The sequence below is a fragment of the Oryza brachyantha genome, chromosome 2, assembly GCF_000231095.2.
Source record: "Oryza brachyantha chromosome 2, ObraRS2, whole genome shotgun sequence".
NCBI lineage: Eukaryota > Viridiplantae > Streptophyta > Magnoliopsida > Poales > Poaceae > Oryza > Oryza brachyantha.
Window position 1 is genome coordinate 8,231,630 of NC_023164.2, and position 17,768 is coordinate 8,249,397.

A 17,768-nucleotide genomic window follows, 5' to 3' on the forward strand; every position below is an offset into this window, starting at 1 on the left:
AGAAGGAAGACACGCTATGGTGGACGAACAGGGATCAATCGTGCGCAATGCTTCCCAAAAACTTCTTCACCCTTTTCTGATGCAGGACATCGAAGGGGATGATTCTAGAGACCTGCTCTGTCGTCAAGCAGAACTGAGTAGACGATTTATGACGGCACAACATAGAGGAGGTAGCAAACTCTAATTGCTTTTCGTGTATTGTGTGGGGAGGCTTGACTTGGTATATATAAGGAGATCATGACATGTTATCAGGATACCTGAATTATCTCAATAACTCGTAAGCAAACCGGACAAGTCACATGTAACCTATCATACTCCACGCGGACTAGATAAACGAGAGTCCCAAAACAAGCTAAAAAAAGAGTCATGAAACCAGCTCTAGATAAATTTGATAAGATTTGCATAAAAAAACGCATCTGCGTAGGCATTTTGGCGATTCACACGCATGCATGCCATGTGCGCGCTCCACCCGAGTCTGGCTAGACGAGCGAGCGCGCACGTGTGGTTATCTAGTTCTCTGACACCATTGGTCAAATTAATAGATAAAATATCACTATCCCTTATAAGGAGGGGTTTGTATCTCATAAAATAAGCAAGGTTGGACTAGACTTCACGTACATACCTTCCACGACGCGGGCTTTTGATATTTTCTTAGGAATTATTTTTCCTATAGGCTAAACCCATAACCAAATTCCAACAGGTATTATTAATGAAGTATTTATTTCTTTGCATGACTTTTTTTTTCATAAATAAATATGGTGGTGTGGTTTTGTCCTTACTCTTGAAGAAAATCCGCTCCATTCAAACCTGACTCTATGTTAATATATGCTCAGTATGCTCGAAGGATTTAATCTGCTCAACCAAAAAACTGAAATGCAATGAATGCTCAATGATGCTCGAAGGATTTGCATGACTTTTTTTTTCATAAATAAATATGAATGCTCAAGATGAACATAATAGGAGATAAAATTTTAGGACAAATTGATTACTTGGCAACTCTTATGCTCTAGGGAGCTATGATTGTTTGGCTTTTCATATACAAAAAGTCAAACAATATATTTGGTAAACGAAAAATAATTTATGAATAAAACTTTTATATATGTATTTTTAGCCTTTTTCATATAAAAAAGTCAAACAATATATTTGGCAAACGAAAAATAATTTATGAACAAAACTTTTATATAATTATTTTTAGCGATATAAAAGTCAAGGTTGAAAAATAAACTTTAGTATAAAAACCCTCAAAGTCAACTCTAACTTAAATTTAAAAATTTAAATTTTAGCTTATAAGCATAAGCAGAAACGAAAAGACAGGGAGCTAGATTCAGATCAAAACCCTGTCGAGATGTACCCCATCTCTATTTGTCGAGCTGATTGCAGAAGCAAATTTCTTTGTTTTGATTATCTTTATTTCTGTGTTGAAAATGACTCGATCAGGAATTGGATGATTCTTCATATAATTTGAAGATAATGGTAGCACACATGCACTTTGTTTTGTTCTTTCTTCTGTAATTACTGCCATTAATACATTCTGATGCTTGCTGACATGTGGTGGGATGCCTTTTGTCCGGTGAGCTGTACAGTGTGGCATCTCTGAATCAAATGCCTTTGCGTTAATTGGGCGCCTAATATATCCTGCTGGTATATATATATATCTGGCATCAATAATAGACCATGTGCTTTGGCACTACGATGCTTCCTTCATCAGTGTAATTTTACCTTTTATAAGCAAATCTTCCCGGTAGATAAAAACTCAGCCCATTTGCAATGTAAACCAAGTGAGTGGTCTCGTGATAAAGATGACCACTCCACATAAATGAAATCACTCATAAGAGGCTCATTTCGGATTTGATTTATTTTTCATATTTTAAAAATAACAGTTTTATTAATAGACCCTACCAAATTTAATTTTCAAAGCATATCCATTTTACCAGAAAAGCGTGGATGACGCTACGTTTTTTACGAAAATTTTCTATAGAAAAGGTGCTTTAAAAATCATACTAATCTATTTTTAATTTTTTATAACTAATAATTAATTATCATGAACTAATCTATTACTGTATTTTCCGCGCTAGATATCTACCCCACTGTCGAGTGCAACCTAAGTCTCCAACTAGAGGAAGAGGCTCACATGTATAAATGGTAAAACAAGTCAAAAACTAGAAGAGGGAGAGTGGAGAAAAGAAAGGAGAGAGAATTGTTTTTATTTTGACCGTTTATTGTTTGGTTTTATGCATATGGATATCTCATCTAAAGACTACCATAAGAACTACTTTCACCATATATATGACTAGCTTTATGGTACTTACTATAAGGATCACTTTGCTACACATTATGGATGCACTTAGTAAATTAGACCCTCAACTTTATAGTAACTATAAATTTTAGTTTATAACTATTGAGATCTTTAAATGGTTGCACCTTCTATATAAGTATTACTAAAATGGTGTATAATGAAGAAAAACACTATTAAAATGGTGTATATGTCTACTTCATTTAGTCCCACGTAACAATATCTACTAAACGAGTCTAATATGTTTAATATATATGATGAATCATTAGGTAATTTTCTTTTGTATTTTGTCCACTTTAACTTATCAAGACTTAAAAAACTATGTATACAGATGTGTTAAAGTGAACAAGACAACTTCATAAAATATTTTTTACTGCTCCCTCCATTTCACAACGCAAGGTTTTTTAGCCTTTCCAAGATTTATATGGACACTAATGAAACTAGAAACATATGCAAATCATGTACATTGGTCAATTGATAAATTTATCCAATACTAAAAGTATTACAGTATAAAACGAATAGAGAGTAAAAGTTTGGACAACCTTTCTAGAAAAATCCAAACACCATTTTTTTCTTAACGAGGAGCGGTAATTATTCAATCCCTCGTCATATATGCATATTGGACTTGTTTCACACCAATATCTACATGGAGTCCATTAATATGAAATATAACCATTTTCAATAATTGCTAAAAATAGTAAATATATTTAAAGGTCTCTAGTTATAAATATATTATACAAATCTATAGTTGCTACAAAATTAATGGGCATCTTTGGATCAAGATCAATCTGGAGCCATGCATGCAAGGCCTTCTCAAGCCATGGTGGTTGGCACGAAAATCACTATTATGCCATCCTCAAACATAAGTTTCTCCATAACGCCATCATGCATTTTGGCTTTCCAAAATTACCACTCTCAACTGATGTTTATAGGCTAGAACGCTATCTTAGACAAAAAAAATACCCTTGGACTCCTCTTGTTTGTCCCTCCAGCACGTTGGAGGTTCTTAACAACAGCCACCGGGCTTCATGTCCATCGTCCCGCCTCACTGGCATCGGTCGTGCGATCCCTTGCCACTAGCTCGATGCACCGCCGCTTCCCGCCCCTCGCCAAACCTTAGTCAGTGTTGTGTTGCTATCATTGGTGTTGTGGCCGGATGGCAGAGGGGTTGCTGGCTTGCGCATCTTGCACTTGACGACGAGGGGTGCAATAGGTGCGTTTTCGTTTGTTATGTGTGCCTATGCGACAACAAAGGCTATAACTTTTCTTGCATCAACCGAAGCATCTCTTGCATCTTCACCATGTACTCCCTCATTGCTTCGTACTTTGCCTTTGGAACCGTGGTCATGTCATTCAACAGGGTGGTAGCCTTTGTTGTTGCCCGAGTTGCACCCTTGCCCCTAGCTCCCATAGCACCTGTGGTTTGCTCCATCAAGATTGGTTCTTCGGCTCCACGGTGTGATGCCTCGGTGCCAACAGCTTGCTCGGCTTCCCTCTTTCTGGTTTGGCACCCAATTCCAGACATGCTTTGCCTTCGTTTGAAGCATCTTGATCCGATGAACCCATCTAGTGTTTGACTTGGCACCACCTCGGATTCCACCTCAGCTTCGTCCCTTTCTTTTGTCTCATTCTCTGACACTTGGCCCCATCCTGGTGGAGTTCTACAAAGCTGCTCATCTCCTTGTTGGCCTTTGCTTTGGTTGCATGCATCTTTAGCATGGTTGGCACCAACTGTTGTCGAAAGACAAAATTAGAAAGTGTGTGATTCCCAATACTAGAAGTATTTCAGCAGTTTGTCTTCTATTACAGCTCCCTTAAAGATTTGTTTATAGCCCCAACATCTAGGGTTAAATGTTTGATTACAAGATTCTCTTCTTGATAGTGATATTTTTAGAGGTATAAAGAGAGACCTAAGTTTTATCGGGCAGTGCCCACTAATTATTTATCCCATGGGCCCTAAAAATCGGTATATATATGGTTTTCTTTTGGAAGGGGTATATATATGGTTTTTTGTATGGGCCATTTGGGCCAAAACAAAAGAAGTCTATTAAACATCATTTATATAATTTTTGGGTCGGGTACGAGTTACCCATGAGTAAAATTTAAAACCCGGCTGCTACACAATAGATAATCGGGTAGCGGACGGGCATGCCCACAGGCAAAAAGTGACGCCCATACCCGTGTCCATCGGGTCGGGTACCCGTACCCGTGGGTATAATTGCCATCCCTAGTAGTTATTGGTGAATTTAAGGAGGAAATGAGGGATTTAGTGTGAACTATGGATTTTGCTTAAATATGATGCTCCCCTTAGGCTCCTACCTCCTACTATTATACTATTATATAGGTTCATCTATTATGCTACCTTCTGTGTTAAGCTATGTTGTTGACTTTAGAACTCTATTATGCAACTATGTGTCTTGATCATTTGAACTATGTGTGTTTGAAGTTATGCTTGATTCTATTAAACTATTTCATTTGAGGTTTATGTTTGATTGTTGAACTATGCATGTTGTTCTGTAACATTTGGTCACTACTTTTTTTTGACATGAAACGTGAATGCCTACGGGTACATGGTATGGGTAGTGCTCTTGGCCTATCATGTAGTAGCAGGCATGTCCATGAGCACAACTTTTGTCACAGGCATGTGCATGGATAGGCAATGCCCATGCTTGATTGACAACCCCAATTATATTCATAACTTGGAGGCAAACTCTAGAAACACCACATTTGCCCCATACAACACTTTGGTCATTGATATCACTTTCTTGATCTTTTCATTCAATTATTTTTTGCATTTTATGTTGTGGCATAGATTTCTTAGGTAAATATTTGCAAAGCTTCACTAGTGATCATTTGTCTCGCCTTTTTGTTGCATTGGTGTGATCTTATTTCAAGTGGACTTCTCACAAACATCATTTTCCACAAAAAAATGTATTTTGAATCCTATCTTGTTGTGGACATTACACGATGTCTCCATTTACTATCTTGTTGAAGACGATGAGCCTGTTTGGAGGAGCTTCTCCCAGCTGCAGCTTTTTCCCAAAGCTACTTCTGCTAGAAGCTACCCCAAACGGTCCACAGCTTCTGAGAATCTGTAGTTACATATTATAGAAAATGAACTAAAAATCCAGAAGCTGGAGAAGCTGGGTTTAGGAGCTTTTTCAGATTCTTAGAAGTTGGCTACCCAGCATCAGCTTCTCAGAATCTAAAGCTCCCCCAAATAGGCTCGATATATGCTTGAAAGATAACATTCGATGACTTCTATCTCTAATTCATAACGCTTCATTACAACCTTGTCCTAAGGACCTCACCTTTGTTGGAAATTCTTCAGCAACTTGCTCTAAAGAGCTTGCATTATTTGTCCTTTATGGCATTCCACGAAATGAACATCAGTTCTCTTATTTCCCCCATTGGATGCCAAATTTTGATTCATCTTGCCATTGGTCAATTCTAACGCAATATTTGATTCGTTAAAATTAGCTTTCACATGGCTAAATTCTTTTAGTATTCCATGCTAGTAACTTACTAGATTGTCCAATAAAAATAAATGTTCTTCCTATTAGAGGTCTTAGTTGTTTGAACCCAAGCTAATTTGGAAGAAACTAGTATCTTGGTACTATGTGTAGAGGACAATTTGGAAGAAACTGTTATCTTGATACTATATGTACGGGCCACTTTATAAGAAACTAGTATCTTACCACTATGTGTAAGGGCCACTTTGTTATAAAATTGGTATTTTGGTACTATGTGTAGAAGCCACTTTAGAACAAATCGGTATCTTGTCACTATGTGTAAGAGCCACTTTGCTAGAAAATTGGTATATTGGTAGTATCCGCAATTTCTTTTTAGCATCTTTCCTTCTATTGTCAATGCTATTTGTACTTCCCGTGGGTCATCATATAATTGACTTTCTCTACATATTTTACGGTACCATTCATTTGTTTAGAGGTAAACCTTGTTTCATTTCTTGATTTATTTTTATCTAAACATATATTATTTTTATCTTGATGAGCCAACGAGCTCATCTGTTTTTTTAAATATTGGTTTTTTAGTAAAAATTGTGCAAGCTACACTTTTCTAAAAAAATGTGGTAATGCTTACTAGGAATTATATATGACCTTTGGGAAAGTGATTGCAACCCATATTTTTAGTAAGAACCTAATGAGGAACTAGAAGTTATTCCAAACTGTTGCTTCAATCAGACATTTCACACTGAAACATAATTAGCACCCACCTCTTATGGCATGAACATGCTTTCTACATCACAATAAAGTATAAGAAATGTAGAGGTGAAGATCATTTGGTGAACCATCGCAAGAGAAAAGTGACATATATAATATCATCGAACCATTTGTGGAAGATTCCCTACTTATGTATGATGAGATCCTTTTGAGGGATAAAAGGGGTGATGGATTACACATAAAAAATAGAAGTCATAAAAATTGACTCTGATGCATATAACCAAAAGCAAGCTCAATGAAAGGAACTCCAAGGGAAATAACATGGTTAGATTCCAAATTCATTTTTTGGGAAGGGAAGCAATGCTGATCTCTGATGATCTAAAGTCTAGTAAATACAGTAAGTTATGAAAAAAAAGACAAAGATAATGATGTTGATTAATTAAGCTTTACAACATGTTAGCATCAAAACATTGTATACCAAAGAAGAAATCTACGATGTTAGAAGCAAATGAATGAAGATAATGTTTGTGTTCAAAATTCTATATTCTCAATTGATGGTATTTTTGGATTCTTCATGCTAACCATTTCAAAAGCTATTAAGGAGAATTACACATTACCTACAATAGTATCATCTCCTAAGAACTTAAAGTGTGTACAAGATTTGTTAGTGATGATTTGTAGTGTTTTTAGGCTTTGAATTGTTTGAGCTTACATAAAGTCTTGCAATTGTATGGCATTTGATAAAATACATCATAGGAATGTAGTGGAAGAGCGGTAAACTCTGTATGCACAGGCATAACGAAAAGAGAAGGGGCTACCTTCGCAGAGTGATAGCCGAAGCGCGATGCACACATAAACCAGTCGATCTATAGAATTTGAATGTATTATTGTTTGTATAATATTGTCAATCATCTATAAAAATTAAAGGATTATTAGTGAATTATAAAATATAAATGTGTATAGCATAAGAATTATAGCAATTTGAGTGAATAGCATTACACATCAAAATGTAATAATGTTTGGCCATCAAATAATAATTTGATATTATTTAGCAAAAATGCCTTCCATGTTAGTACATGTAACTGCAACACAACAATAGCTCAACAACCTTTATATACCAGGATACCGAGTACATATGCTCCTATTAATATGCATCAATGATGGTTGAGTGGACAAAAAGACTTCAGTGCATAGATGAAAAGTAATCAGAAAAGGCACAAAGAGGAAGCAACCTCAATTGCTGGCAGACATTCATAGCAACACAGAAGCATAAAAACATAGTATTAAACTGTATGCATAGACATAAGAGGGAAACGGAAGGCAAGGAAAGAAGATACCTTTAAATAATGGTTGGCCGAAGCAGGCACAACCGAGGCGATTTCAGCAGCAGGAAGCAGTCATTAACATGCAGGAGACACAGTAGATCGACGGAACAAGGTGTTATTCACTGTCAGTCTGTCACATATAAGTAAAGTTACACGAGATGATCTACAATTAGATCATACAAAACACTCAAATTGGGTAATAGAATTCTGAGTACTATTCCTTTACCAACAACAACTTTAGAAGCTCAATTCACATTACATCGGCGTAGAAAAACCATACTTCTTTATTTATAATCAGATGCACTTATTCTCTATTTAAAAAATATTCCACTTTATATTAACATCCATTTCACATTAATCTATTTTTTAATTAGCCTATGACAATGTTGACTTTTTTAACATAGCTAGGATGATACAAAGACATAAATGGCAAAAATTAATTTGAACCTTTAGATTTTACTTTAATTTTCTTGGGAACTATGTTAAACAGCTAGAAGGCACCACAAAAAAATGGAATGAAACAGAGCTCATCCAGGATAGGTTGTTTGATAATTATGCACATAGTACTTATATAATATACTTAATATATTGATAGGAATAGAGTGATGCAAGAGAATGGTAGTCAAGAACCCTCAAATTTCAGTTTAAGTTTAACACCACAAAATAGTCAATTCCAGGTAACCATATACATACATAAAGTAAACCATAGCATGAGAATTTATTTAGATGACAAGCATGTTTTTTTAAAAGGAAATATACTCTCATGGAAATCAGGTCATGAACCATCTTTTGTAGCTTGCCGATAAGAAATAAGCATTACAAAGAGAGCAACTTATGATGCATAATATGTGCCAGAAAAAAATATGTGATTGGAGGAAAAAATGGTCCTGCCTCCTTGCATAGTTGTCTGAAACTACTCCCCAAGAGTAAGCTCCTATTAGCATTCCAACAAATTCAATACTTGTGACCATGCTTCCCTGATGTGCACTAAGCTTCTATTCTAACTGTACTAATGGACCAACGAATGATAGCAGTGGCATCCTTGCTTCAGCAATCAAGCCGACTCCAGCATATGAAAGAATCAATATTTGAAACCTCCCAAAACCTGATGATAGAAGCACGTCATCGACCCTGTATGTGGCTGATTGATCCTCCTCCATCTACAAGGCAATGATCAAAATAGTTATTCTTTCAGTAGCCTGCGAATTAATCTCCTTGGATCTAACTGCAGTGGCTGAAGGATGAACACAGAAACTCGAAGCAAACATTCTTCCTACATTCTGCCTGTTTACTATTTGCACATCAATTTTCTCATGCTTTGCAAATCTTGCTAGAGTTAAACAAAAAACTAAGTCCGCATATGTTCACAGTTAATCATCCAAAGTGAACAGAAATAGGAGAAGGGACAAAAAAATTAGTAATACTAAAAATCTTATGGGTAGTGGCAAAAATCGAGAAGAATATGACCACCACACCTTGCTTCGTCGCCGTTGGAGCTTATGGGAGGAGAGGCAAAAACCATGGCAGGATGGCGGGTGTCGGGCGGCCGGCATGGCTAGGGGCAGGTGCGTCGGGGGTAGGCCAGCTATCGGGCAGAGAGGTGGCTGTCGGTCGGCACGGCGTGGGGGCAGCGAGTCGGCGGTCGGGTGTCGGGCATAGAGGCGAAGGACGACCGACGTATCGGGGGGGGGGGGGAGGGGGCATCGAGCGAAGGAGGAGGAGATGCGGCATGGGAGGAGGATGCGGTGGCGCCGGCACAAGCGGAGGCGGCGAGAGATGGGTAGGGTTCCTGGAGTATACACTTTTCGAAAGGCCCCTCTTATTTATGTTTTTAAGACCCATGCTCCTATTATCGGATTTTTCTCTCCTTCGCATAGGATATTCTATTTTTTGGAGGATCTCTAAGCAAATATACAGAACATGAGAATGTATTGATGGGGACCAATAACAAATAACCAGTTACTTATAAGAAATTATCAACTATGACAAGGTTTTTTTTTGCAAAATGTCAAAAAAAGGTAGGGGTGGCGTGTCGGCACGCGCATGCGGCTACGCCAACGCAAATTGTCCTAGAGGGCTCAAATTCCTATGCTTTTAAGTATTCTAAACTATACTCTACCGTTCAAGTTTCAATTCTTGTGGAGATTCTAGTATCGCTATAAAAACTATCTTGTAAGAAAAAAAAATAAATACAGAGTTTAGAAATGCACCCAAAGGGGAGCACAATGTAGAGTTTTTCTTTAATGAGATGCGTTGAAATTGTGGAATAATGATGATAATCTTTTTCAATGTTTTTCTTTAATGGGAAGAGTCGAAATAGTGGGATCAATTTGCGCATGTTGCATAAAAGGGATCAATTTTGGACCAACATTAATATTATTCACTACATCCCTACAAGGCTACAACATTAGACTATGTTAATGTAAGACCCCACTATTACACATACCAGGGTGCTGCTATAACTATATAACACATATGAAACATAATCATGATAAAACATAAACCATGGCTTGATATTTAGATAAAGAGTAAATCAAATGAGATAAAGCATTACGCTCAAATAGTAACGGTATATAGGAGGCCTTCACGATGAAAAGACCATTACATGATACATGAATGCACTAAAGACTTTAACCATCTAATTAAATTACTACCAAGTCATAACTAAAATGGTGACAAAACATTTGATGATTGTTTTTGTAATGTGTGCTATAGGTCTCTCCCTAATGCTCACCAACACATCACAACATACCTACGTAGAGACAAAGCAAAAGGGTTGGCATGGGCTTATCGCTGCAAGTGAATTATTTAACAAATTATTGGAATGCAATAAAATTATCATCCAAATTAATACAAGTTGATCAACACTTGCATTGTTAACTATCAAATCCTATAACAAATATTTATTTCATCATAGGTCAAAATAGTTTTCTTGGGGATGCAAATGAATGCACATGTCATATCATGATCTTCCTTACCATACCCATTATTGGAAATGTACAGTGTTGTACTGATGTAATCATGACCCTGTGCAACAGAGCTTTCAATGCATGATATACAATACATGCTCAATGTATGAAAATGCATAACTTTCACAACCAACATTATCATTCTCTAACTCATTCTTACCTTAACAGAAGCATAAAAGATCAATAGCCACCATGTAAACAACATGCACAAGAAACACTTAACAAGTAAAGTTACGGTGACATGCTACGATTATATATGGATTAAATAAAAGCAACCAATAATAAGTTAAAGAGATAGCAACACCGCTACATTCACTTGCCTTCACTGACGAAGACTATGGGCTCTAGTTGTCACCCGAAGTGCAACCACATGTACAAGTCATTTCAACCACACATGAAAGACATATATCTCACAAATAAAGATATACACATATACCAAACTAGAAAAAAACTAAGAAGCTGCCAAAAAGAGTACCATGATTTAACACTTTTGTATCTATAGTTTAACTCCATATAACAAGGCAAACAATAGCATCTAAAAAGTACAGGATGTGATGTATAACTTTCGTGTAGACACCACCATGTTATTCTATCATTTGGATGACCTAAAGATAGACAGAAAACACGCAACAACATTTATCCAGAATAGTGCACACCACACAAACCAAATGGTACTGACCACAACACACAACATAAAAGCTAACCATTTTATATAATGGATAGAGTAGAACAGATCTATATTTTATGTAGTTGTGATGTTCTCTTATTCAAACATTAAGAACTTCTAATATATCCATGAACTTAAATGATAGAAAATGCAGAAATAAACAGTCGGTCAATTTTAGAAATTCATAACACCTGAACAATTTGGGATAAAATCACATCCTTTTGTTAGCTGATAGATCTAAATTTTATCTACTATATAGAACACAAGTTCAGAAAAAAAAACATTTTGGTCTCAAAACTACTACTAAACCGAAACTATGTAGATTGTGGTTACCAAACCCTAAACCAACAGAATACTCAGTCCAACCATAACTTTCTCACTTCCAACAGTTGATGTAAACCTTAAAACACAAGCCATTAAGCAGGGAGATATCATGGTATGGGCATCTCGGTCTCCATAACCGATGGCAACGAAAAAATCCTTTCTTCTCTCTTCCCATTTCTTCCCTTCACTTCCCTTCACTGCCACTTCTTCTTCTTTCCTCACTTAGAACCAAAAGCATGACACTATGGGAAGGTCGACCAAGGCAGGGGTAACACCTAGGAGAGGTCGGGGGTGCCTCCTAGGGTTATAGGGATCAGAGTAGTCGTTGGGCCTTGGGCTCAGACATAGGCTGGTTCGAGTACTCTTCCACTTTATTTTATGAGCATGTTTATAATAATTTTTTGAGATTAAATACTTATGAACCTCCATTATAACGTATAGTATTTAGAATATCAATATGTCTTGCAGACTCTGTAAATTTTTTTATGGCTTCATCATTGGTGGGATTAGTTCTACGTGGGGAATTTGGATTACCCAATTAACAAATGTTATATAGAGAGCATCTTAGCTGCTCTTTCTTTAGTTGGTGATCCGCTCATTCTAATTTTCTACTACCTCCGTTTTATATTGTAACACTTTCTAGTTTTATCTAAATTCATTAATTGATGAATGTATTATAATTTATATATATGTCTAGATTAATTAGCGTCCATATGAATTTAGGCAATGCTAGAAAGTCTTACATAGTGAAATGGGGGAGTAGTTTTGTTTGGGAACTAAACCTACTAGCCATTACTCCCTAAAAAACAAGCTAGGTAGGTACACAGTTGACATAAAACGAGCTAACTGTGTGCCTTATGTAGGGATGACAATGTGTCGGGTCGGGTACGGGCGGAGCAAGAACATACTCAACCCGATACCCGCCCATGCATACCTGACTCGTACCCGAATTACTTCCATGCATACCTGACTCGTACCCGAATTGCTTAGCAGGTAAAATATTATGCCCATACCCATGTCGGACGGGCGCTCGGGTGCTCACGTTGTACCCAGCGGGTGTTTTCAAAATAAACACATCCTAAATTCCTTATCCAATATCCATAAAAAAATAGTAAAAAGAAAAATTGAACTCAAACTTCTAACTAAAAAGAACAATGATATCAAAATCTTGCTATCACACTTAAAAATAGTGAAGTACTAACCAACTAAAGTATCACAATGATATATATGCATGGTTTTTATGTAGGCCAGTTGGGTAAAAAAAAGTCTATCGATCATGTTATATATATTCGGGTCAGGCACGGGTTACTCATAGGTAAAAATTAAAACTCAGCTGCTACCCGTTAGGCAGTTGAGTCATGGGCGGGTACGTCCACAGACAAAAAATTACACCTATACACATACTCGTCGGATCGGGTACCCACAGGTATCCATACACTTGGGCAAAATTGCGTCTCTTGTATAAATAGGATCAAATTTGGACCAACACCGATATTATTGGAGACAAATTCCTACAGAAAACGAAGAAAAAAAAGGCCGAATAAGGCCCACCGTTACTTACTTAATGGGCTAACAATTAGTACGTCGGTGGACCGAAATCGGACTAGTCCGGAATGGGCTTAAATTCTAGCAAACCCATCCCGATCTGCTTCCCTTTCCCCACCTCTACCTAGGGTTTCAGCCATCCCTGCGCCGGCGTGCCCATCTCCGGCGGCGGCTGCGAGCTTGTTCTAGCTGGTTCGACGGCATCCCGACTCGTGCCCTTCGAAGGAGGAACCCTGTAACTTGGCCACCTCGATGGCGGACGATGGCGGCGGCGGCGGCGGGGATGCTGGGTCCGGCGGCTCGGCGCCGGTCTGCAGCTTCGTGAGGAAGCCGCCGAAGAACATCCGCAAGCGCCCGACCGCGCCCGCCGGCTCCGACGACGAGGATGACGACTCCGGCGCAATCGCCGCCGCGCGGGCCAAGAAGGCACCGTCCTCCACGAGCAAGCTCTTCTTCTCCTCCGCGGACAGCTCGTCCGAGCCCCGCCGGTTCCAGTACGAGTCGTCGCGGACGATCCAGGCCTCCACCGACAGCCGCGCCACCGCCACGCTCGAGACGGAGACGGAGTTCGACCGCGACGCGCGCGCCATCCGGGAGCGGCAGCTCAAGCAGGCCGAGGAGTCCCTCAAGAAGAACCCCTCCGCTCCCGGCTCCGCCTCCGGCTCCGGCTCCGGCTCTGGCTCCGGGGAGGTGTACAAGGGGATCCACGGGTACACGGATTACAAGGCCGGGTTCCGCCGGGAGCACACGGTGTCCTCTGAGAAGGCCGGCGGGTCGCACGGCCCTCTCCGCGCTTCGGCGCACATCCGGCTCTCCGCTCGGTTCGACTACCAACCGGACATTTGCAAGGACTACAAGGAGACGGGGTACTGTGGCTATGGCGATTCCTGCAAGTTCATGCATGACAGAGGGGACTACAAGTCCGGATGGCAGATAGAGAAGGAGTGGGAGGAGGCCGAGAAGGCCCGCAAGCGCCGCATCGCTATGCGTGGAGGGGATGGGAGTGACGAGGAGGCCGGGGAGGAGGATGACGATGACGATGATGAAGAAGCATTGCCCTTTGCTTGCTACATTTGCAGGCAGCCGTTTGTTGATCCAGTGGTCACGAAATGCAAGCACTACTTCTGTGAGCATTGTGCTTTAAAGGTATGTGTCAACTTGTTATGTTTTCATTATATGCGTATAATTATGTTCATGGCTCAGTTTGTTCTGCAATCACTCTATATTAAGCATCATGCATATAGCACCTGTTATTGTCTGGAACCAAGAAATTTCTCTTGTAGAGCATCCAAGGTAACCATTTTACTTGGCTAGGTTTATAGTTGTCATGTATATGTTCTAGGAATGCTTGTAGAACAAGTGCTATTTTACACTCTAGCTCTCCCATTTTTTCACCTATGCTTATACTTATAAGCTAAAATTGTAATTTTTGAACTTAATTTTGGAGTTGATTTTGGGGGGTTTTCCATCATAGATTGTTTCCAACCTTTGATTTTAGATCGATAGGAACACATAGATAAAAGCTTTGCCTACAAATTATTTTTTTAATCATTAATAAGCCGTTTCGCTTGTGCTTAATTTCACTGAAACAATCGTGTCGTAGAGTAAATTAGAGAAAAGGATTGTTGGCGTTGTTCTTAACTGTTTATACTATAAGACTTCGCAAGACCCTACATCGTTAGTGTTTTAGTCTGGAGGTTGATGCAGAAGGTACTGGTGTTTTAGTCCCACAAAACAGTGGCTCACCCAGATATAGCTTGACAACTTACATAGGTGGCGGGGACTAATGGACAGAAGCGAGAGATTTGATTATGGTAGTTTGTTTTGAAACCAACTGTAAAAACCTGTGAATTCTTGTCACTACAAAATAACTTTTTTTTGCAACATATAGAACCTAAGGATTTCTGTTATTTACTCTGTATTTTTTTTCCTTGATTACAGGAAAGTGAATATACATGTATAACCATATAAGTAATGGACCATAGATAGAATGGTAGAAGGGAACAAATGTGAGTGGAATAGGAAGAGTATAGACCTCTAGAAGCAAAGGCTGTGGTGTTTTCTGGAGCAAAGAAGAACTTTGTTGTTGAGCTACATTTAAGTATGGCTAGTGATCTTTGGAAGCTACCAGGAAAGTTCTTATTTGATAAAACTGATAACCTACTAATGAGGTAACTTTTGACGTGAGGAATTTTTTATGAAAAATATTTAATTACTTCTAGAAAATATCAGGAGAAGTGTTAGTCTCTGCTAGCAGTAACTACATTATATCATGAAACAATGAAAATACCATGCAATCTTTGGTATTGTTACTTGCGTAACTAACACTGAAAGCAGGTAGTTCCGAGCGAAAGTAGTTCTGACAACTTGGTAGGACCTACCTCCTCATTTCTTGTCCAATGTTGCTGATTATCTAAATGTCAAGGCCCACAAAGCAGATGGTTAAGAACTAGAGATCACATTTTAACTTGCCATAGTTCACAGGTGTATAACGTCTGTTTATTACAGTTCGGGGCCAGTGTGTGTGTTTGGGGGGGGGGGGGGGGGTGGGGGTGTTAAATTAAACTGCGGGTGGTAGTTCAGAGGGTACATTGGACTTCATTTTACTTTCGGAATTGCTGAAAAATTTTGGTCCTGCTACACATAAATTGTTGCCTATAAGGTACCCGTTGTTCACAAACCTTTACATGAGGATGCACTTGTTTCACCTGCCACTACTGTTGACAATTATGTTGAGAGAGATTATGATGCTAAGGCGGAAAGATAGAGAAATCCGACTCCTTTCTTGCATGATAATTACAAGTAGCATTTCTTTCATCTGTCAGGATTGAGGTAGGAATCTCTGATTCTATGATGGAATGAATTTGGTTAATGTTGAGAAGTTCAAGGAGACTTGCGCGACCTATGCTAGTACACTAATCTTGCACAAGCTGACCTGCAAAGGTGGCATAAGAATGCACACAATGATGCGGCAGCTAGGCTGAAAGGGATGGCCTCTTCCCCTTAAGGTTCCTCCCCCATCGCAGAAGCTCCAGCTTATCCAAATAGGTCAAACTTTCTTGATTAATTCTATGACCTGGAACTCTGACCACCTTATACCTGTAAAGCCTATATACCTCCCCCGCCCGCCAAACAGTAGGTCCATGTTGACCTCCTGGTATGAGCCTCTCTGGTCTGGAATCCTGCTTAACTCCTTAGGATTGAGGCTAATTGTCCAGTGGCTACTTGCTCTTGTAGCAAGATTTTTTTCATGTTTCAACTCTAACTTAAATGCTTTTTAATTAATATTTCCAAAAGCCTTCAAATGCCAGTAGATTGTCCTGTTACATCTTGTTGAAACACTTTTTTTAGAACCTGACCTCTTTAATAAGTCTCAATGCGCATAGTTGTTTTTTTAGTTTGGAATGCATGAATTCGATTGCTTTGTTCTCTGCGAGTTCTGTTATGTCATTGAGGTGTTTATATAGTGCAGTTTCATGCTTCATTTGCCATGCCTCTTGGGGGGCAAAGAACATTCTAACTATTTGTATATGTTTTTGTTTTCAGCATCACTCGAAGAATAAGAAGTGCTTTGTTTGCAACAAACCAACACTTGGCATCTTCAACGCAGCACAGGAGATCCGCAAGAAGATGGCACAAGACAAGAAGCAATAGTGCCTGCTGACAGTTGAAGGATGTTGCTTGTACGGTAGAGAATGTTTATTCTTGGTTACTGTGTCATGTAAAAGCGAGAATTGTTTTTATGACAAGAAACTATAGTTAGTTTTGAATTCTACTGATGTAACGATATGTGCTAGGCAGCTCTCTTGCTCAGTCCAGCACAGTCTCTCTCTAATGGCAAATATATTGTTTCAGTCATGATGTGAATGGAAGCTGAAGATTTACCTTCAACATGTTAGGCAAACATAAAATGTTCATGTCCTTATCAAATTCATTGCTCCATTGCTGCACGCTGCTTTTGTTGATGTCTTGTGGTACAATCATGTCGGGGGTTTAAATTTTTTGTTTTCAGAAGTATCCATTCTCTAATTATGGGTGCAGTTACGACGTGAGCTTAATAGCCAAGAGGACATTGGATTAAAATCACAAGTCGTCAAACAAAACTTTAGGATGCAGCTGAGTTCAGTTCTTGGGGATGGTGAGTACGTTCAGAACTTGAGGGTTCGGACTGGCTATTCACCTCCGATTTCTGGAGAGCAGCCTGCAGGAAATGCTGCTCTAGTAAAACATGTGGCACCTATCTTACACTTCGCTTAAAGCATTTTATAATACTCGGTATATCATAGTTTGTTTCCGTAAGAAAAATATTTAAGATATTCATCTCGACTCTACGGGAAAGCAATTGCTTTATCCTGATTGAAGCGGCGGCCAAACTGGCCCGCCCAGCTAGCCAAAGTGTACCAATGGGCCTCCAGGCATTCTAGAATAAACTAGCCGAATAATCAAGTTGACCTATCCATTTTC

At 38.9% G+C, this 17,768-nt stretch overlaps 1 protein-coding gene across 1 annotated transcript; it reads left to right on the forward strand.

The window, feature by feature from the left end:
- The first annotated feature begins 13,411 nt into the window (after window positions 1–13,411).
- On the forward strand, window positions 13,412–17,254 carry LOC102710179 (zinc finger CCCH domain-containing protein 15). Its single transcript, XM_006647130.3, has 2 exons — window positions 13,412–14,450; window positions 16,851–17,254. The coding sequence occupies exons 1-2, from the start codon at window positions 13,557–13,559 to the stop codon at window positions 16,956–16,958; spliced, it is 1,002 nt and encodes a 333-aa protein (XP_006647193.1). The 5' UTR covers window positions 13,412–13,556; the 3' UTR covers window positions 16,959–17,254.
- Window positions 17,255–17,768: the final 514 nt, after the last annotated feature.